At 41.7% G+C, this 22,767-nt stretch overlaps 1 protein-coding gene across 5 annotated transcripts in view; it reads left to right on the top strand.

Annotated features, from left to right (window-relative positions):
- SHROOM2 (shroom family member 2) overlaps nt 1-7,777 on the top strand; it is a 185,208-nt gene extending 177,431 nt beyond the window's left edge. For all 5 annotated transcript variants that reach the window (XM_006120196.3, XM_006120195.3, XM_006120197.3 and 2 more), the window contains 2 exons: nt 2,019-2,291; nt 4,731-7,777. In XM_006120196.3, the coding sequence (XP_006120258.2) occupies nt 2,019-2,291; nt 4,731-4,997 (540 nt within the window). In that variant the 3' untranslated portion in view covers nt 4,998-7,777. The remainder of the gene's footprint in view (nt 1-2,018; nt 2,292-4,730) is intronic.
- The last annotated feature ends 14,990 nt before the right edge of the window (nt 7,778-22,767 follow it).

Below are 22,767 nucleotides of genomic sequence, written 5' to 3'. Positions count from 1 at the left end.
ACCCCAAGAATGATTATGCTCAGAGAGGGTGCTTTGGGGACAGTCTTTGAGAAGGAGAGAGTACTTTCACTATGCAGTAATTGGCTTTGAAAATTTGAAGCTGATTTAAGGAGTAGTCATAGTGAGCTCCAAAGGATGTCTTGTCTTCTGCCATGGTGATGAATTGCCAGAGTGGGCTCTTAAACTGAAAGTCCATCTAAAAGGTTGTGTCCTAATTTTTTTTAATTCCAGAATGCTTCCAAGCTCTCCTAAATGAACAGGTAACAGGAATGTGCATACCTCTCACTTTCCCAAGCTCCAGATATAATAGGGTCACAAAAAAATTCATGCAGAGATACTGTTATTCCTTAAATAACTTTGTGATTCTTTGTTTCTTGTTTAAATAACTTTCTACCATAAAAGTGAAGGGAGACTAGATTTCTGTGCGCGGAGAGAACTTTGGGACTTAAATGAGTGATATCCCTCAACATGTGAGACAATAAAGAATTATTGTAACACAGAGTGTGATAATGAGGACAAAAAAAATGGGGGCCAGGAATCAGCTGTGAACACTTGCCCTTCGTTGCTCTCTGGCCAGCTGGCCAAGTGTCTTCAGTGAAGTGTTCTCCTCTGTCCCTTTAATAAGGCTTCTTTAAAATACTGCCAGCTCTGCTGGACTCCTTTTCCCCTTCATGGAAGCACCCCAGGGATCCTACCCATCAGTTCTCTGAGGGAGTCAGTCTGCTCTTCTGAAGTCCAGGGTGTGTATTATGCTACTTTCCTTTCTTCCTTTGGTCTGGATCCTGAATTGAACCATCTCATGATCATTGCTTCCCAGGTTGTCACCCACCTCTACTTTCCCCTACTAGTTCCTCCCTGTTTGTGAGCAGCAGGTCAAGCTACGCATGGCCCCTGGTTGGTTCCTTCAGCACTTGTACCAAGAAGTTATCCCCAACTTTCTCCAAAAACTTCCTGGATTGTCTGTGTACTACTGTACATGTTGTTGGTTTCTCAACTCCCCAACGAGCAGAGTCGCAGATTTGCCCTTAAGCTGTCACAAAGGAGTGTCTAAAACAGGGTTGGAAATGGAGAGTCTCCTGGGAGCCCAGTGAGTGACAGAACAGATTCTTTCTTCTTCCCTTTTCCCTGGTGGGGAAAAACAAAACTGACTAACTTGGATTTCTTGCCATATAAAGTAATTCTCCTTTAGCTGAAAACCCCTTTTAGCAATGAAATGTAAAGCAATGTGCATGCAAAAACTTTGTAGACTTCATTTCTCTACAGGTTGAACCTCTCTAGTCCAGAACACTCTGGTCCAGAAACATCTGTCATCTGGAATGATTTTAGTTAGCCAGATGTCCACTTTTTATGGATGTGGCCCAAATTTTCCATGGTCCCATAAAGTTTTACAGTCACCAGTCTTAGCTTTCAGTTTTCTGTGCTGTTATTGAGCTCTAATTTAGCCCTCAATGTCCTCTAACATCCCAATAAGCAGTGGAAGTATCAGTAATGCTGCTAGACAATATTGATCTCCCATGGTCCAGGAAATTCTCTTGTTAGGAATTGGTCAGGTCCTGAGGGTTCCAGACTAGAGAGGTTCCACCTGTAGTTGGACCACAGTGCCATAATCATAGTTTTCCTTGTACTAATAAACATAAAGTCAGCTGTTCACTTGCTAATCAGAATCAAAGGCTGGTGGGGTTTTTGTCATGTAACAAAGCAAATCAGGGGCATGATCCTGCTTCTTTTTACTCAGTGAGTGTTACTAATGACCTCAATAAGAGGAAGCCTGAGGCCTAAGAATCTCCAGTAGTGGGGTCCTGTTTTGTTTTGGGTTCTGTAAACTGATCTGTTCTAGGAGGGGAAAGGAGTCTGATGCTGAAGTTTGGGGTCTTTTACCCATTGCTATTGACGCTTTTCACTGCTGCTGATGCTTTTCTCCCTGAGATATTGGAACAGAATGCATGGAGAGAAATCTCTCCCTCTCTGCTAAGTCAAGTGTCACTAATAAATACTTGCTCCCCTTTTGTTGTCCACAGCAAAAACTCATTGACAGCATCAGTAGGAAGCTGCAGGTGCTGCGAGAAGCTCGGGAAACACTCCTAGAAGACATCCAAGCCAACAATGCACTAGGAGAGGAGGTGGAGGCTATTGTAAAAGAAGTCTGCAAACCTAATGAGTTTGACAAGTTCAGGATGTTCATTGGGGATCTGGACAAAATAGTCAACTTGCTGCTGTCGCTGTCAGGTCGTCTAGCCCGGGTGGAAAATGCCCTAAATAATTTGGATGAAAATGCCTCTCCTGAAGAACGGGTAAGGCAGGGTGCTAAAGGGCAAGAATATTATTTTGGTATTTAAGGAATCAGTGTGGGAGGCTTTTTTAATTTGAAAATCAGGAGGATAAGAAAGTAGAGGAGTGAAGACTGCTGTGCTGATAATTCACATCAGACTGCTTTCATTAGATCTCGTTAATACTCTTGATCATGCCTGGCCTTCATTCAGACTGGCTTCACCACAGGTGGCTTAGACCTGAAGAATGCAGGACACTTCAGGTTTAGGAGAGTAGGTTGTTTAAAAACTTTTCCCTCTAAAACACTAATGGACAGTTGTCCTGATGAAAGATTATGAGCCTTCTGTTTTTTTAACAAAGAAAAGAAAAAAGCACATGGAGGAGAACAAAGAAAAAGTAATGGTCTGACTCAGCAATGTGGGATGCTTAAAAGAGAACAGATTTTGCATTTGAGCTCCAGTCCAGACACACTGTCTACAGTGTAGTATTATTATACTATGGTGGCACCAAGTCAGTCATCGGTAGCCATTGCCCTTAGATATTGTACAGTTAGGGTGTGTCTAGACTACAGGGTTTTTTTTGAAAAAAGGAGCCTTTTTTTGAAAAAACTTCAGCTGTGTCTAGACTGCAGCCGCGTTCTTTCGAAAGTAAATCGAAAGAACGCGGCAGTTTTTTCGATCACGGTAAACCTCATTTTACGAGGAATAACACCTTTTTTCGACAGTACTCTTTCGAAAAAAGGCGCTATCGAATACAAACTGTCATTTTTCGAAAGAGAGCATCTAGACTCTTTTGAAAAAGTGGCTTGCTTTTTCAAAAAAAATCTGCTTAGTAGTCTAAACGCTCTCTTTTGAAAGAGGCTTTTGCGAAAGATTCTTTAGTAAAAGCCTCTTTCGAAAGAGACTTGTAGTCTAGACGTAGCCTTAGGTGCTAGAACCAGGCATTCTGGGGTTGCAGTAATACTCCCAGGCTTGAAATGGTTTCCATTATATAGATGATTTACAGTTTGATTCAGTGGCTTTCAGCACTGCGTAAATTGTTTAAGCACCCTTGACTGTGCAGACAGGTAACACAGACGATGTTTGAGAGAAGTGGCAGGATGCATTAATGGACAAAAGGCAGAGAACTTGGGCGTGGCAGGGTGGGAATACAAAATCTTTTAAAAAAGGCATTTGACAGAAGAATGGCTTTCCAGTCATCTGTTGGTGCCAGATGGTAGTGTGTTATAGAAATCTCATCTCAGGAGAGGTAAGTTATTAGGAAAGATTTTAAGGACTTTACTAGGGAGGTTATTCATTGCTAACCTTTTGGTAATAGCAGAGAAATGGAAAGTGACTTACATGTAGTATTATCCAGTAGCCATAATTTCCCCATGGTTAAAACTGAGTCTTGCTTCCTTTGCAAGTCTGACTTTAGATTCCTGTATATTACATTTTAAAAAACATCTCTGCATCAGATTTTATATTGCTGGCCTGTGGCCCCAATGCATTCTTTTGCCTGAGTAGGACACGCTTTGTAAAGACACAGATGCCTGTCAAAATGTGAAATATCTTTCCTGAAATGATCTAGTGCCAAGGATCAGTTTTTGATGCAGGAAGGCAAATTTGCAAAGGTCTTTGATAGCAATTTAAGACTTGAATGGTCCTTTATGCTGTGGTGGAATCTTAAAGGGCATAATAAAGCTGGAAGATAGTTAGGATTTCAAAGTCACTAGCCCTCTGTACAGCAGGAGTCTTCAAATTGTAAACCAGTTTCTAGGAAGGTTTGCCATTGTTTCTGCTACTATCCTGTCACCCCTACAAAAACTAGGAAAAAGACACTACTCCACTAGTAGTCACTACTCGACTACTTGCTCCCCCACTTGCTGCCTTGCTGGGGAGCAGGAGCCAGTGCTGGGGGTAGCCGGCTTAAAAGCCTGTTCTTCCTAGCACCTATCTCCACTGGGGGTGGGGCAGAGGCATAGGAGGGGATCTAGTGTGAGCTGAGATTGAGCAAACCTTTTTTAAAAGTAAAAAGCAGAGAGCTCCCACTGCGGCTCTACCTTTTAAAGGTAAGAAGAGTCTGGTGGCTCTTACTACCTTTAAAAGGCAGAACCGCAGCAGTCCTGGAGCTGGCGTGAGCTGGGAGTCCTGGCTGCGCTGCCTCCGGGAGCTAACCCCCTTATCAACTACTCAATTAGCTTATGAATTACGACTTAGCATCCTTACTTTTGAAATGGGACTAGATCAAAGCACATTAAAAATCATTAGTATGTGTCAGCTGGAGCCACATGGACAGTTAGACCACAGCTGGCTGGTGGCCCTAACTTGCCACAAACTGTTTGCATAGAGAAGTCCTTAGTCCCAGCCCACCATACATAAATCTTGCTATCCATGTCCCTGCAAATAAAACCAACTTCAAGATTGACCAAAAAACTGTTTACCTCGAACTTGTCTGTGTAATATGTTTCTCTTTCTCTTAAGCGGACACTGGTAGAGAAGCAGAAGCTACTGACTCAGCAGCATGAAGATGCAAAAGAACTGAAGGAAAACCTGGACCGACGGGAGCGCATTGTCTTTGATATTCTGGCCAACTATCTGAGTGAAGAGAGCCTAGCAGATTACGAGCACTTTGTAAAGATGAAATCAGCCCTTATCATTGAGCAGAGAGAGCTAGAGGACAAGATCAAGCTGGGGGAGGAGCAACTCAAATGTCTGACAGACAGTCTCCAACCCGAAAGGCTCAAGTAAGAGGTTGAGGCCTGACCAAAGACTTGAAAACTGGATGCTTGGGTCGTTTCCAAGTATGCAAGAGAAAACCCTGACTTCTATCTGTGTCCAGTAGGGGGAGTTAGACAAAAGAAAAATAGCTACAATAGCAATAATGATCTTTCTCATTGTTTGGATGCTGTATTTAATTTTTTAGACCCTCTTTTTAATCCCCGACTCTGTAGCTGTTCTTTGTCTCTCAATCTATAGAAAGTTCTACAGGAAGTAGAGGATAGATTTTTAAGCTTTTAATTCCATATATTGTGAAGTCTGTTGCAGTAGTGCATGCAAACAGTAATGGTTTTCAGAACAAGATATGTGACCGTCTTTGTCTTCAGATGTCTTCAGTACAAACTGTTGGGAAGCCCAAAAGCAAATGATTTTTAAAAAGCTCGAAGTTGAGGGCTTTTTTTTCAGTCACATCATGTGTGACATGAGTCTAGTATTACATTCAGGTTGCTCTCGTATTGATCCTGGTACGTACATCAGATGCTTTTTTCTTTAATGCATCACATAAGAAAATGTCTCACTTTCTCCTTTCAGAAAATAATTTCAAAACCTATCTCAGCTGGCTACAGATTAAATACACTTGAAAATTGTTTAAGATCTACATTACTGAAGTTAAGAACACATGGTTTAGACAGAAACATTATTTTTATTATTATTTTGACATTGCACAGAAAAAGTTGTGGGCCCATATATATTCTAGCGTAAATACATTTTCTTACCAAGTGAATTGATTTTAAAACCTAGGATTGAGGATGCTTTGTTTGTTTGGTTCAATTAATTTAATAACTGAACTATTAAGAAAAATCTGTTTGCTGCTTTGGGTTTCCCCCCAGCATAGGAAAGAGTCAATAACTTAACAGGACAGACTGAACTATGTTTATTTTTCTTCTGCTTGTTCAACAGTTCACCTTTTTATATAAATATTTAAATTATATTCAAGCTGTCCCATGTAATGCTGTTTTGTCTTTCTCCCTTCCCTCATTTTCCCCAAACGCAATATAAATACCTAAGCCACTTAAATATTCCTAGGTCACGTGAGTTCAGTGCAGTATTCAAATTAACTCTGGCTTATAACTGTGAACATATGTATTTTTTCCATGTCACATGTTGACATAGACTCTTTAATGATAGGACACTATTTCTCAGTTCAAGATTATTGGAGGTGTAACACTGCCATCCAGTAAAACTCTGATAATCTGCATCATGCTAACAATCTGTTAACACAATGGATTGCTCTGTGAATTACATGTATTATTTCTAAATTAAGATATAACTTTTATGGGGAAAGTGAAGTCTTAGCTATTTAAATTAGGAAGCCCTTTATCTCTGTGTTTCGATAAACAGAAGCCACAATTAAGGCTGAAGGGAATACCAATCTGTAGGAATCTTTGAAAAATACAAGTGATTACTGATAAAACAGGATGAGAGAGAATTGTCTCTTTACACTGTTTCTAGAATTGTAATATTGACAAAAGGTTCTTTATCTGTTCTTATAAAAAGCTGCCTCTTTTAGTGCTTTTCTATGGCTAAATCTAGATGGCAGAGTTAAATCAGAAAAAGATATGCCATTTGCGGTACACAAATGGTGTAACTTTTTCTGATGTTCTTTTGAAAGAAGCTTTTTCAAAATTTGGCGTGTCTACATGGTGCCAAATTTCAGAAAAACCTGCTCTTTTGACACCTCCCTTATGCCTCATAGAACAAGATTTACAGGGATGGCGAAAGAGCACGTCTGCTTTTTTTAAAACATTTTTGGAAAAGAGGACATGTTGCTTGGACACAGCGTTACTTTTCTGGGATACCTCCAGTATCCTAGAAAAGCATTGCAGTCTAGACATAGCCTTTGTCCCTTTTTCCTGATCAGTGAACTGCTAGCATTACAGGGAATTGGCACCGAAATTTCTCTAACACCAAGCCTTTCACAGACAACTATAAATGTTAAAGGGACCATTTGCCTTTTATACGATCCTAATTCATATATACTGAGCCAGATCATCAGTTGATGATCTGGCCTTAATTTCTTCTTCCAGTTTACAAAACTTTAGACTTCTGTCAAAATCCCACAAATATTTGCTGCTATGTTAATTGATACTAGCACTGGTGAGTTTTCTCTTTAGACCCACTCCTTAACCATATGAAACCCTAAGCTAGATCACTCTTAAATAAATTATATTTAGGTTTAGTCAAGGTAGTGTGCATTGTTTTACCTGTGACCTTTTAAAGTGTTTTACATATTGTGGTTACTCTGATGTGTATGTGAAATGTGACTGTGAATAATAATATAATTTCATTATGTGTGTGTACAGTACTTTATTTAGACCTTTCATATAAAGATAGCAATACTGAGGATGTGATATATATTGTCATTTTCACAAAGCAGTATATTTAGTCATCATCTCTCACTTTCTTCTTTTTTAAATTGTGCTCAAAAGCTCTCTTAATTGGGACTGGAAGATGGCTGTCTTCCAATGCTATATGTAAATCTGTAAATAGGTATATTGTTGCTTTAAAAAAATTCTGGTGCTAATATTTTGCCTTTGGCATCTTTAGGTGATGGCTGTTGCTTCACCTTATGTCATCTCTCAATTTTAAATCTCTTTGTATAGTGAAGAATGTGTCAGGTTTCTCCACTTGTTTAGATTTTGCACCCTAGAGTGAAAATGTGTACAGTTTTCTTGCTTGACACTTAACATTTGCCTACTGACAAATCGTATTGCTTGATTTTGAGGAAATAAACTGTATATTTCAGTGTACTGAGTGTATCATTCATTTCATGTGGTCAGAATATCAAGACATCTACTCTTTCATTGGATATTTATGTCCACTTTGCAATCTCTCATGTCAGATAAAGTGTATAGCATTTAGGGTAGCAAACTATTTACCTGCTGGTTTAAAATCAGAATACTTTTTTATTCCAAATTATTTTAAACTTAGAATTGATCAGTCTTAAGTCCCACATCTAGAATGGAAGTAGTTCTTAGATGTGGCATTCCATGTAAGGATATAAATCAATAGGAAAGTGGAACTGAGTAGTTTTCTTCCCTTCTCTGATCCTCCTTGCATTTGTTTTTGTTTTAAGTTGTCCACTTTCCTCTTTCTTCTATACCTTACAGATAATAATAATAATAGAGGTTGAACTTCTCTGGTCTGAAACTGTCTGGTCCAACAATATCCATGGTCCTGCAGAGAGTTTCTGGACCAGAGAGCCCCGGCAGCCAGGAGAGGAGACAAGAGCCCAGCACTCGGGCTGGCAATGGAGCCAACCAGGGGCTGGGAACTCTGCAGCCCAGATGGGTCAGGGGCAGGCATAGCAGCACAGCCCAGTTGTAAGCACAGAGCCTGGTGGCCAGGACCTGGGCTGGATTGACAACTCAGCCCAACCAGGGACACGGAGCCCAGTGGCCTTGGCCAGGGCCTGACAGTGAAGGCTGGCAGGTGCCTGTGGGCTGGGAGCAGGGAACCACAGCGCCCAGGAGAGGAGCCAGGACAGAAGTCGAGTTGGGTGGGGGCATGAAGTCTGGAAAGGAGTCCAACTAGTTCTGCTGATGGACCTGGGAGAACCCTGGAGTCCATCAGCAGAGGGGCCAGAACTGACCTCCCTTCATCTGGCAAATTCCCTCATTCGGGACTGGACAGGTCCCAAAGGTGCCAGACCAGGGAGGTCCAACCTGTAATAAACATTATGAAGTAAATGTAGAGCCCCGCCCTCTCTATTCTCCTGTCCATCACTTGCTATCCCCAGCCCTTATACACTCTGTTAAACAGTTTATTTTTAAATTATGCAATATATAAAGTTAAAATCACATTTATAGTTATGAAATAAATGCTCTGTTTTTAATTCATGCTATTTAAATGTCAAATGAAGCATTTACAATTATACATTTTGTTCTCTGCTGTTTTGTAAATCTAAAATCAAGTATTGATAATTATATATTTTTTCTTCCAATAACAAAGTCTCAGTGTGACAGCTGTGACTGAACAGTATCTGCCAGTGTCTTGAAGTCTGGGTTATAGTCTGATATTGCTAGTCGTATACAGTCCATCAGATGGGCATCTGTGATCCTGCGCTCAGCCTGGGAAGCTTGCTCCAGCACAGCTGGAGCTAGACGCAGCCTCCCTGGGCTGAGCGCAGGGCAGCCAGGCTGGAAGGAAGAGAAGTGGCTGCCCGGCCAGCTGTCCATGGTGCTCAGCCAGGGTGCACCAAGCTCCACGTGGGCAGGTGCAGAGGAGAAGCCACCGATTAGCTGGCCGACCTCCCAGCTCCCACCATTCCTCACAGCTGCTCACCTGTGTTGTTGCTTGGTGAGTAGCTGCTCCTCAAATGAGGAAATCTAATGTAAATGTTCTGCGCAAGCGCACAGTTCAGAGAGGGCTCAAGAGCTACTCTTAGAGCCCCTGAGATCTACCAGTAGATCGCGATCTACTGGCTGGTGACCACGGTTGTAGAGGATGTGGGCCAGGATCTTATCAGCTATAGACAGCAGTGAGATGCCCCAGTGGTCATCACAGCATGCACAGTCACCTTTTTTCTTGTATATGTGTACAATCAGGGCATCTCTGAGGTACAGTAATTCCTCATTTAACACGTGCCCGCTTAACACGTTTTCGTAATAGCTCAAATGTCGTCTGGTCAGGATATGGGAGCTGCTGCTGTTTTAGTTCAGACAGATGACCACCACAACCACGCTTCCTACATGCAGGTTTGTACCTCGAGCCTTCCAATCGTATCCTCCAACTACATCTGACATCACTTGCCCATCACTGTAGGACTTCGATTCACAAGAGGTAAATCTTTAGCATCAAGAGATCAGCCTTTGCATATAAATGGATTTTAGTGAGACTGGCTTGTGAGCTGCAATTCCATTCTGTCCTCTCATACCGACCATTGTACAGCTGAAATCAGAGTTTCCCTTCTCCTAGATACCATCTGTCCACAGTGCCTTATTCTGTATTATTCAGCGCAACCCCTTGAGATCACTCTACGAAGGGCTTCCTCAATCGGCCACCCTGAGGAAGCGCTTAAACGCAGTAGTACCCAGCATGAGGGTGGCCTATACATGACTTGACATCAGCACTGCTGTGATAGTCTCGTATCTCCTGGAGTATTGCAGGATGAAGAACCTTATGTACTCTGAAAGAGCTTTAGAAGCATATTGTAACTTTCATGTACCGAAGGAATTAAGAGCCAACAAATCATGATGGGAATCAACAAAATCTGTATTGCACAAGATACTGCTTGGCACGCTATAGCTGCCTTCACTTTAAGGACTTCCTCCCTAGCTTATGGGTTGCGTGTAGTGCGGCTTTTTTCTTATTGGAGTAACACTTTGTATTACAGTATTGCAGATGGAACAAACAGCTGTAGATTACATGGGCAAATCCAAAGAAGATAGCATTATTTAGTTTAAGTGTACAGACACAGTTCAAAGAAACTGGTTCATGACCACTCCCAAAGCTGCTGTGACAGGAGTCCTGGCATTCAGAAGAGATTCCTTAGAGATACAGAGGAAAATCAGATATGCTGAGCAGGACTAAATGGTGCCAGGCAAGAAGCAAAGGTCAAATTGATAGTCCTTCATATTCCTCAGCCAGCAGAGCAGTAATATGGGACCTTAGGAGTGGGGGAAACAGGAAGGATCCTCAAACCACATGAGGGATGTTTTATAGATCTACTGGACAGAAAATAATTGAACATCTTCCCTGTCATTCATCGCTTTATCAGCCCATCCCCATATGTGCACAATAAAAGATAAGCTATCATACTTCATATTGTGTAACTTTTCCTTTGGTAAATCAGAGTACTTCATTGTGCCTCATGAGTAAGGCAGCGTTGCAAAATTTTACTCAACTACTTTCCTGAGGTGATAGGGTTGAGGGAGTAAAATACAAACAATTTTCTCATCATAATTGTTGAAACGATAAAATAAGTAGATTTTTCCTAATGGGCTGGTATATGATCATAGCAACTTTGCAAATTTGGCGTTCCATATGCAGTTGAATTCAGGAGCTATGTGCAGTTTGAGCATATATAAAGTGTGTTTGGTAACCAGAGTAGGTGTGGGTGGGGTGTACTGTTAATTATCATTTGAGATATATGACTAAGGAAGTCATAAAGTGATTTGGATTACAGTAAAACTCCATTGGTCCGGCATCCAATGCTCCGGCACTCCTGATGGTCCGACACCATCGGGAACCCAGAAGTGCTCCAGGCAGCCGGGCAATAGGAGCTGCTCTGCACCCAGCTTCCCCGATTCAGCTGCTGCTGAAACTGACCAGCAGCTGAATCGGGGAAGCCAGGGACAGAGCAGCTGGGGTGCTGCCGGGTTGGTCTGGAAGTGCCGTCCCTGGGGGCTGCAGGACCAACCTAGCAGCACCCCAGCTGCTCTTGGGGACACCTGGGGCAGAGCAGCTGGAGTGCTGCCGGGTTTGTCCCGCAGCGCCGAGGGGCGGCGCTACCGGACCAACCCGGCAGCACCCCAGCTGCTCTACCGCAGGCGTCCCCGATTCAGCCACTGCTGAAACTGACCAGCAGCGGCTGAATCGGGAACACCTGGGACAGAGCTGGACTATCAGAAGGGGGGGGTCTATGAGGGGTCTGGGGTGGCATACCACCCCAGACCCCTCATAGCCCCCCCCTTCCGATAGTCTGGCATATTTGATAATCCGGCACTCCCTGGATCCTAAAGGTGCTGGATTATCGGAAGTTTACTGTACTTAGTGAGTCCATTAAAATGGAGTGCATAATTGAGGCAAATGAAAACTTACACATCTAGGAACAAAGAATGAAGGCTATACCTACAGAATGAGGAGCTATATTTTGGAAAGGCGATTTGAAAAGGGATTTAGGATTCAGAGGGGGAAAGAAACTCAGCATGAGATCCCAAGGAAATACTGTAGCAAAAAGGGATAAGGAAAATGATGATTTTCTCTCAGTAAGCAGCTTTGGTGAGACCAGTGTTGGAATACGGCATCCAGTTCTGGTGTCCAGTTTTAAAAGGATGTTGAAAATTGGAGAGGGCATAGAAGAGAGACACAAAAATGTTGAGAGGTCTGGAGTCAATGCCCTACAGTTAAAGACATAATGAGCTTGGTCAGTTTAGCTCATTACAAAATAGGATGTGACCAATGTTCCCTGTAATCTTTTCCATCTATGTGCTGATTTCTATGTGTGTTGAGGTATTTGCGAAATGTGTACCACCTGTAGAAACAAAACACTTAGCAGTGGTGCTTTACTAATCAGCTGGGTGCATTTAACTCTCTCCTGAGCAGCCGTACAAGCACACAGCTTATACTGGATGTGACTTTATTACAGTGTCTAAGTATCTTCCTTGAGATAAAATACTGGTTACCTAAGGGCTTTTTTAGCAGAGAAAAGGTATAACAAGAACTAATGGTGGAAAGCTGATGCCAGATATTCACATTTAAAATTAGACACAATTTTTTAACAGTCAGGGTAATTAATAATTGGAACATAACATAAAACATAACAAACATAAAAAGTTATTGGGCTCAGTAACCAGGTGAAATGTAATAGTCTGTATTATCTAGTTTGATCTGAATAGAATGGTCTCTCCTGGCCTTAAATTCTATGACCCTCATTATATCTATTATGAAAAATACATGTGTGTACCATTTAGGTTGGACTTTCAGTCAACCACAACCAGGAAATTCAGAATTCAAGCTTCTGTGGCCATTATGACTCAATCCCTTTATACGACTGCTTTATAATAGGCTCTTTCATTTCACAGTCACATAACAAGGTGCAATTGTGTGACCTCTTTGGTAAATATTTACCACTGCCAACTGTTCTAATTTTACCTCCTGCTCCTGTCATAAAAAGAGTGCTAGGAGGCAAGTCACAGTGACTCGAGGCTTATGTAGAGCAACAGGTAAGACAAGCATATGGGACAATAACAGCTAGAGCATTTTTATGAAGACACAAATTTGATTCATGTCTTGGAATTCAGGACAAGCCTAGTTTTCCCAAACCAGCTGTACACAGATGTTAGAGTTTGAAGACAGGTGCTCCTCTCAAATCTGTCTCAACCTACACAACTGCATCCAATTTTGTTTCTATGAAAACATTAAAGGGATAAACAGTGAGGCGGCAAAGTTTGCAGATGATACTAAACTGCTCAAGATAGTTAAGACCAAAGCAGACTGTGAAGAACTTCAAAAATATCTCACAAAACTAAGTGATTGGGCAACAAAATGGCAAATGAAATTTAATGTGGATAAATGTACAGTAATGCACATTGGAAAAAATAACCCCAACTATACATACAATATGATGGGGGTAATTTAGCTACAACTAATCAGGAACGAGATCTTGGAGTCATTGTGGCTAGTTCTCTGAAGACATCCACGCAGTGTGCAGCAGCAGTCAAAAAAGCAAACAGGATGTTAGGAATCATTCAAAAAAGGATAGAGAATAAGACGGTGAATATCTTATTGCCTATATAAATCCATGGTGCACCCACATCTTGAATACTGTGTACAGATGTGGTTTCCTCCTCTCAAAAAAGATATACTGGCATTAGAAAAGGTTCAGAGAAGGGCAACTAAAATGATTAGGGGTTTGAACAGGTCCCATATGAGGAGAGATTAAAGAGAGTAGGACTTTTCAGCTTAGAAAAGAGGAGACTAAGGGGAGCTATGATAGAGGTATATAAAATCATGAGTGGTGTGGAGAAAGTGAATAAGGAGAAGTTATTTACTTGTTCCCATAATATAAGAACTAGGGGCCACCAAATGAAATTAATGGGTAGCAGGTTTTAAATAAATAAAAGGAAGTTCTTCACACAGCGCATAGTCAACCTGTGGAACTCCTTGCCTAAGGAGGTTGTGAAGGCTGAGACTATAACAGGGTTTAAAAAAGAACTAGATAAATTCATAGAGGTTAAGTCCATTAATAGTGATTAGCCAGAATGGGTAAGGAATGGTCAGGAGAGAGATTGCTTGATCATTACCTGTTTGGTTCACCTGGCATTGGCCACTGTCAGCAGACAGGATACTGGGCTGGATGGACCCTCGGTCTGACCCAGTATGGCCATTCTTATGTTCTTTATGGTAGGTGTTATGTTGAATTACATTTTTCCCACCTATTGCTTTACAAATACATTTTGCAACCCTGACTCCCCTAACAAAATTATTCTCACCTGCATAGGATCTACAGTGTAACTTTCCAACCACTGAGTCAGCTTTGATGATATTTCTAAGTGTGTGTCTTCCATTTTAGCATACAGGAAACTGGAGAACAGTTGACATTTCTCTTTCCTTGTGTTATGATTTGTAATTTCTATGGTTTTATAGTTCATGAGACTAATTTTTTGTTGCACATTCTGCATAATCCATTTATATTTACATTGCATCTTTCTAATATTTATAAGTTTCTCCACAGTAAAATATTTCCTACTGAATTGACCTAGACAGGGCAGAGATCAGTTGAAATATTTTGATCTGTCAATAGCCAATGATTTTACAAATTGATCTGCTAGTGACCAGATGGCATAACCCAGAGACCATGTAGGTTTCTTGCTAAGATGGCACTTGAACATTGTCCTGTCATCTAACTGTGAAATTGCTATGTAATGCCATGGATGGTTTACAATTTTTTTGAAAATAATTGTTAATGGATGGAGTTTTCTATTGATTCCTTTACTCCATTCTCTTTTATAGGAACATATGCTATTTAGAAGTGTCTCACAGCTACTCATGAGTGATAATGAGAAGCCAAGTCATTCCTCCATAGAATCATAGAATCATAGAATAATAGGACTGGAAGGGACCTCAAGAGGTCATCGAGTCCAGCCCCCCGCCCTCAAGGCAGGACCAAGCTCCATCTACACCATTCCTGACAGATGTCTATCTAACCTGTTCTTAAATATCTCCAGAGAGGGAGATTCCACCACCTCCCTTGGCAATTTATTCTAATATTTGACCACCCTGACAGTTAGGAATTTTTTCCTAATGTCCAATCTAAACCTCCCCTGCTGCACTTTAAGCCCATTACTCCTTGTCCTGTCCTCAGAAACCAAGAGGAACAAATTTTCTCCTTCCTCCTTGTGACACCCTTTTAGATATTTGAAAAAATATCCATGTGATGGAAAGATACAAGAAAACGCATCCAAAATGAGTACTGAGATATCACTTGTTGATAACATCATCTCATATAATGGGGTTCTAAGCTAGCTGTAATCTAAATCCATAAGTCTTCCAGAAATTTTCTAATGACCTGCTTATTGCTGTCTGGGAAAAACATTAATGGAACTGCCAAATGAGGTCTTAAAAGGGCTTTTTAATAAACAAATTAAATAAAAAGTCTGGAATTCCTCAGTTCCGTTCTTTGGAAACAACCAGTTTCCTTCTGAGCCAATGATTTATTAGCTTTTAGTCAATGAGATACTTTTATAGCAGATATAAAGTAGAGGTTTTCTTTGAGTTTTCATATTTCAGTTTATCATGACTTACAATATGTTTGCGTTTCATGCTGCAATCACATGGAATACACCCAAACTTTTTGCAAGATTGTTTGGTGCAGACACATCTATATATAACCCCTATGATCCAAATTGCTGATGCTTGAAAATAAAGACAAGAATGCTGATCTGGACACCATGTTTATGATGCAGCATCTACCTCCGTCTGCTAACTATTGAAATTTTTTTAGGCTTCTCATCATGTCTCTTGGAAAGTTTTATTCTGGTATGACAGCTCTTGAATGTATGTATACATTAATTGGACTTCCATAACTGCTGAACACCCACAAATTTGATTTAAGTCACCAAATCTTGAACATTTAGTCCATAATATTCAAAGCCCAAATCTCCAGGTTGAGCCCACAGGATAACACCCATGGCCTTGGGGTCTTTGGTGAGCCCTTCTGAGAACTCAGGTTATGCAGTAGAAGGCTAATTCCCCAAGGAATTGAGATGCCTTTTTAAGGAGTGTGTACAATTTGCTTTTTAATGAAAGGTTAGATTTGGTATGCTAACCTCCCATGAACCCCCACCAGGGCTGAGGAAGGGCAACACATCTGCTTGTGAAGAGGGCAGCAAATGTCTTGTTACTTCTGACACATAAACCATAAGAATTTCCATCTCCATAGACCAGAGAATTTGGGGAGTGGCACCAGCAGACTGATACTGCAAACATAAAATACTCCTGTTAGGTACTACATGTTTTCCAGCAAGACAGTCTGGATATAAACTGATTATAAAGTCTCCTCAATTCAGTTATCTAACATTCACTTAGCTTTGCATTTCTAGTACAGTTCAGTGCATAATGCCACTAAATAGTACAGTATGTACTTACAGCAGCTGGGGTACGTACTGTGTGTTTGTATAAATCATTTTTACCTATGTTCATGGCAAAATGTACTAAAAGTAAAAGACCTTTTTGGAGTCTGCTAGGTGATTAGCTATTTTGGATATTGGGATATTGTGGATTACATAAAAAATCATATACCACAAAATCCAAGGGTATCTCTGGGCCCAGTGAAACAGTGGGCCAGACCCTCCCCAGTGTATATAAACACATCTTTTGCCATCAGTGCATCTTGGCCCTATGTACACTATCTGAGCAACTGACCCAGAGCTATTGCTATGTAGCCACTCTTTCATATTCTTGTATCAACCACTCCACAGTATCCTAGTGAGATTTCCATCATCCTGTCCAACTGAGAAATCAGTTTCCTTAAGAAAAACTCCTTTAAGAACCACTCTCTTGGCTATGAATTGACTGAACATGGTTTGAAATATGCTAAGATTTTATAATTTTCCCATTTGGAGTCCAGTGTAATTGGAGACGATTTTAGCCATAGCCAGGGCCAGATTAAGGCAGGGACTAGCCGGGCAGCTGCCCAGGGTGCCAACCTATGAAGGGGCCTGATGGCATCTGTAAGGGGCACCAGGGGGCGGGACCACGCATGCGACGCGTGTCTGCTGCCCGGGGCACATGAATGGCTCGAGCCGGCCCTGGCCATTGCTGCCTTTCTTCGTGGGCTGGGCAAAGACTACCCTGGGGACTTTTGACTGTACTTCATCATTCCCAAATATTGGGACTCACTGAGGAAAGCAGAATGACAAACTCACTCAGGGTATGTCTACACTACCACCCTAGTTCGAACTAGGGTGGTTAATGTAGGCATTCGAAATTGCAAATTAAGCCTGGGATTTGAATTTCCCGGGCTTCATTTGCATCTTGCCGGGCGCTGCCATTTTTAAATCCCCACTAGTTCGGAGTCCATGCCTGTGGCTACACGCGGCACGGAGTAGGTAGTTTGGATTAGGCTTCCTATTCCGAGCTACCATTACTCCTCATGGAACGAGGCTTACAGGTAGTTCGGAATAGGAAGCCTAAGCCGAACTACCTACTCCGTGCCGCGTGTAGCCGTGGGCACAGAGTCCGAACTAGCGGGGATTTAAAAATGGCGGCGCCCAGCAACATGCAAATGAAGCCCGGGAAATTCAAATCCCGGGCTTCATTTGCAACTTCAGTTGCCTACATTAACCACCCTAGTTCGAACTAGGGTGGTAGTATAGGCATACCCTCAGAGAAAAAGTCAAGCTTTGTTTAGCAACCACTTCCTGTTAGAATTACATGCATAGGAACAGAGGAATTGCCAGATTAGATCAGACCAGTGAGCCAGTGCAAATCAAGCACTTCAGAAGTGCAAATGAGCCTGGGATTTAAATATCGCGGACTTCATTTGCATACTCATGTTCCAATGCTGTGCCAATCAGGTTCAGTGTCAAAAGTGAAAGTAAAGTATAGCCGCGGCTCTGCCGACAGCGGGGAGCCTTGCTGTAAACAAGCTAGAAGTTATGGGGTAGTCTGCTCACCTGGAAAATATCTTCATAATCCCCAGTTAGAGACTAGCATATGCTTAGAAGCATTACAGTTTTTCTCTCTCAAAGACTCTTGCTTTTGTTTTTTAATCTTTACTATTTTAACAACTTTCGTGGTTATCCATATACACAATCCTTTTCTTCAATCTTCCTATGCTCTTAATATCAATTACATCCCATGGCAATAAGTTCAACAGCTAAACAGGTACTGTGTGAAAAAGGATTTCCCTTTATCAAATTTGCTGCCTTTTGAGTTCATTCACAGTATCCTTGACAAGGCATCTGTGGCCCAAACTGGAGTAGGATGGAAAATACATGCATGGATATTGCTGCTACTTGTCTACTAAGAAAGTACTGTACTACACTAGAGCTAATTCTCCTGCTGGTAAAGGAAAAAAATTGTCTTAGCTCTGAATTTCCAGTTTGGGGTTCAAGTTAGATTGGTTTAAAAAATAATGATTTTGGAAAGGGGTTTGTGTGAATGATTTTTCAGTTTCAATCTATGTGGTTTCTAACACATGCCAAGGTTTGCTTTAAATATTGGGTTTAAACTAGCTCAAAATCTCAGTGCCAAACCCTGTACAAATGTCAAGTTTCATGTTGACACCCCGCAAAACAATTTCACTTGAGTTAAACAGAAACCAGGCTGAGTTGGAGCTAAACTGAGCCCCAGTACTCTGACACTTTGGATCCGGCCCTGTAAGAACATTGATATCAGTTTTGTCATGTAGTGATTGATTGTTCTGTCCCCTTTAGAAATGGTATTGAGATCCACAAAAAGGTCTTAGCTTTGGACTGAGCTCAAGAGCAGGTTGTAGTGGATTACAAAATTGTTTTAGTGCATAGAGAGCCTGGCCTCCTTCAGGATATGTTTTTTTTTTCCTGCTCCTGGCCAGTGTCTGCAGGTGAGTGCTATCACTTGTCTATTGGGCATAATCACTGTTGGCTAGATTGTCACAGCCCTTGCTTGTAAGAGGGTGTAATTGTCAGATAGTAACTCTTGCTATGGTAGTTAGAATAGGGCTACTCAGCCAATACTTCCTGCTGTAAACAAACAGACAGGGTGTTGATATGGCTGCAACCACACCCTTCAATTAATTTTCCACACTAGCTCACCAGGTACACAGGGACCAATGAGCTGCCCCATAGAAGAAGGTGAAGTCACTTACTCTGCCTCTCCTTAATAATTAGCTGCTGCTATCATGTAAATATGCCACATGGCCATAATAATAAAATGCTAATGAAATGCTGTAACCAATTTTCATATCCCAGTTGCATGGCTGTGTTACGTTACCCTTTAAGACAGAAATAGCTAAGCCTATATAATGGGTTATAATATACATGCAGCACAGGCTACAGAAGCCTAGTTGAAATAGAGTGCCATTTTGCTGTGGTGCCACAGATGACTGACCTACTGCATGTTTTCATCTTTGAAATGTCAGTGGTTTTGTTGGGTTGGTTGGTTGGTTTTGCCGGTGGTAAGTGGCCAAAGAAGACTGAGGTAGATACCTTGTCTAAGTGTGCCATTGACTGAAATGACAAGTCACTTGGCCAAAAACTCAAGAAAACTCAATCAAGGATAACTCCTGACTGATGACACGTCCTGGCAGCAGTAATGAGGGAAGGAGAGGACTCTTCCAGAGTGTCTCAAAGCTTTCTGAATGTGAGCAGCTCCCCTTACCCATGGCGTAGCTAAGCTCTCCTATTCCAGACCGTGGCAGGCCAGAGATAACAAGTTTGCTACTGCATAGGAATGGCCGCTGTCACAGTTCAAGACAACTAAACCTATGTTCTCCACCCTCACCCTCCATCATGGTCTACCTCAAGCATCCATTGTGGGCTTCCAGCTCCTAAATGATCACCTCTTCTCAATAGAAACCCACTTCTTTTGCTGTCTAGACTGGAATTTTTTCAGGCTGTCATATGCTCAGAAAGCCAGACTCGGTTTTGCTTTCTCTCCAGAGACTATGAACAGCATAATGACCCATGGTTAAAAGTTACCACACTGCTCTTTATGACCCAGCATATTTATTCTTAAAGCGCAACCATTACAGAGAAATCCTCCCTGCCACATGCATGCTAAAAAGTTTACCAGAAGTCACCCTAATTCCTGCCTTGAGGTCTCATAGGTGTCAGCCCTTGAAAACTCCCCAATTGGTTGTCCCCATGGTTACAAATTCATAACTGTCTCAAAACCAGAATACCCATGAATACTTTAGCCTTTGCTTTATGTAATATTGGCCTCTGAATTTGTTCTCATATAACAGGTGACCATAAGACAATGGTTTATTCCTCAGACAATTGTTTCAGAAAGCTGGGTATTTTGTATAACTGAAGTTGAGGAATTGGCATTCCCTTCCCCTAGATATGCCCCAGGAAAATTACTTCATACACTTAATTGTTCCAGAAGTCCATTCCTGTCTGGCACGTTGTTCAATATAATTCATTGAAGCCTGAGTCTGGCACATCTTTCCCCTTGAAAAGTGGCATATCAACCCAGCACTCAATAGTATACAAACCATGCAATTAATACAACAGACTCTAATGATAATTAAAAATAATTCAAAAAGAGCTCTGCAAGGAAATTGAATACAATTGCCATATCTCTCACAATCATAAGCTCTTGGGAATCCTGAAGAATCCAGTCCTATTCTTTTCATGGGGAGAGGGACCTGTGTTTCTTTTAAAGGTGGGGGCATTTAGTCTCTTTCCACAAATGCATTGTCCCATGTGCCACACCTTGACTAGCCACAGGAATGGAAATCTGTTTCCTAGCTGGTATAATCTACTGCCCAAAGGTGTGGTCCTGTGAATAAACAGATCTGTAATAATGTGCAAGCTCCAACCATGAGGACAAACCTTAGCCCACCCAAAAATACAGCTGACCTCACAGCATCCTGGTACTTGATCATAAAGCCAGCGACCAAACATGCCTGCACAACAAAATGTCAAAATCCACTGTCCTAACATCCTTGATCAAGGAAAGAGTCTACATCTGGAGCAGCCAACAATAGAGAGGGGAAATCCCAGCACCCACACATAGGGAGCCCCATACTATATTACTTTCAATTCAAATCCATGAAACAGTCTCTCCCAGGGAATACAACAGGGGATGTGAGGTAGGAATGTGAAGTGGTAACCAGTTAATAAGTAAACAGCACCCTTACCAGGTGAGGCTTACTGGGTACCGGTTAACTGGTACCCAGGAGCAGCACTTCCCCCCCTCCCTCACGCCTGCAGCAGCTGTCACCCCAGCATCAAGGTTGGGACCAACAGCCTCCTGCCACTGGCAGCAGCAGCAGGCCCAGCCCCAGCTCCAGGGCTGAGAGCTTCCTGCTTGCAGTGGCAGTAGCCCCAGACCTGGGGCTGGGAGCTCACTTAGTCGGTTAACCTAACATTTAAATGGTTAACTTAACCTGAATGTGAGGGCATAGCAGGAAAAAAGAGTTCCTTTCTCCTTGAAGAGCCCTTTACTGCAAGCAATGGCCAATCACAGCATTTATTTCAGGAAATAGAAATTGTTCGCTGAGGCTGTGTCTAAACTACACAGTTCTTCTGGGAAAAGATATGCTTTTTCTGCTTCTTTTTTCGGAAGAGGCTTTTCTGACATTTGGCCCCTCTACCCAGGGCCAAATGTCGAGAAAAAAATCCTTTTTCAGAACATCCCTTCTTCCTCATAAGACAAGGTTTACAGGGATGCCAAAAAAACTTGTCTGGTATTCAATACAAAATTTTGGAAGAGCAGATGTGTTCCTTGGACGCGGCAGAGTTTTTCCGGGATACCTCTGGTATCCCGGAAAAACTCTGGGTTTAGATGTACCCTGAGGCATCCTTATAAAAGTGATCCCCAAATGCTATAGCCTCCATGCCCTAGCCCTATAAATGTGCACCAGTCATAAGAGCCTGTAGGACATAATAAAAATTATTGTTGAGTCCAACCAGGAGGAAAGTGAGGGCACCTACCAGAACACTAGAGCCATTTTTTGAAAAGAGGGAAAAAATACAGGAAGAAATTTAAAGAAAAAGAAAATAAATTTGGAGCAGTTCTTGTTGAAATGTTAGGCTACGTCTACATTTGTGCAAAATCTTGCTGCCTGTCTACACTGGCCGCAAGTATTTGCGCAAGAACACTGACGTTCTACTGTACGAAATCAGTGCTTCTTGCGCAAATACTCTGACGCTCCCGCTCAGGGATAAGTCCTCTTGTGCAAGTGTTCTTGCGCAAGAGGTCAGTGTAGATAAGTAACATAAATTTTCTTGTGCAAGAAAACCTGATGGCTAAAATGGCCATCGGAGCTTTCTTGCACAAGACAGCGTCTACACTGGCATGGATGCTTTTGTGCAAAAGCAAATCTTTTGCGCAAAGGCACATGCCAGTATAGATGCTCTCTTACTCAAATACTCTAACGCAAAAACTCTTGCGTTTAGAGTATTTGCGCTAAATCTTGCCAGTCTAGATGTAGCCTTAGCGTATTTGTAGTCTTACTCAAATAGAAAGTCAAAATAATTCCGGGCACAAAGAGAATGCAACAGCTCACATTTGTCTCTCCAAAGGGCAAACCAAATCATGTATTTCATATCTTGCTTTGGGACCCCTTCCTGCATTCCCCCTCACCAGCAAGACTTAACTGTTAATGTAAATGTGATAGCAAGACTTTAACAGAAGGAAAGAATTATTACACCATATCGATAAGTTTTCACATTCTCTGAGCTGTGTTTTTCAGGATCTCACTTTAGAGGGTCACAGTGGTTCCTCTTGGTGTTAAACTCAGCTAACTGCTGTGACAATGTCTCTGAAGCATTACTTTACAGAAAACTGAATTTTAAATGTTTGAATATTTTGGCAAATGTTTTTATGCAATTAGATTATTTGATAAAACGTATGTTATAGTGTG

The sequence above is a fragment of the Pelodiscus sinensis genome, chromosome 1 (assembly GCF_049634645.1).
Source record: "Pelodiscus sinensis isolate JC-2024 chromosome 1, ASM4963464v1, whole genome shotgun sequence".
NCBI classification, from domain to species: Eukaryota; Metazoa; Chordata; order Testudines; family Trionychidae; genus Pelodiscus; species Pelodiscus sinensis.
This window is presented reverse-complemented; position numbering and strand designations above follow the sequence as displayed.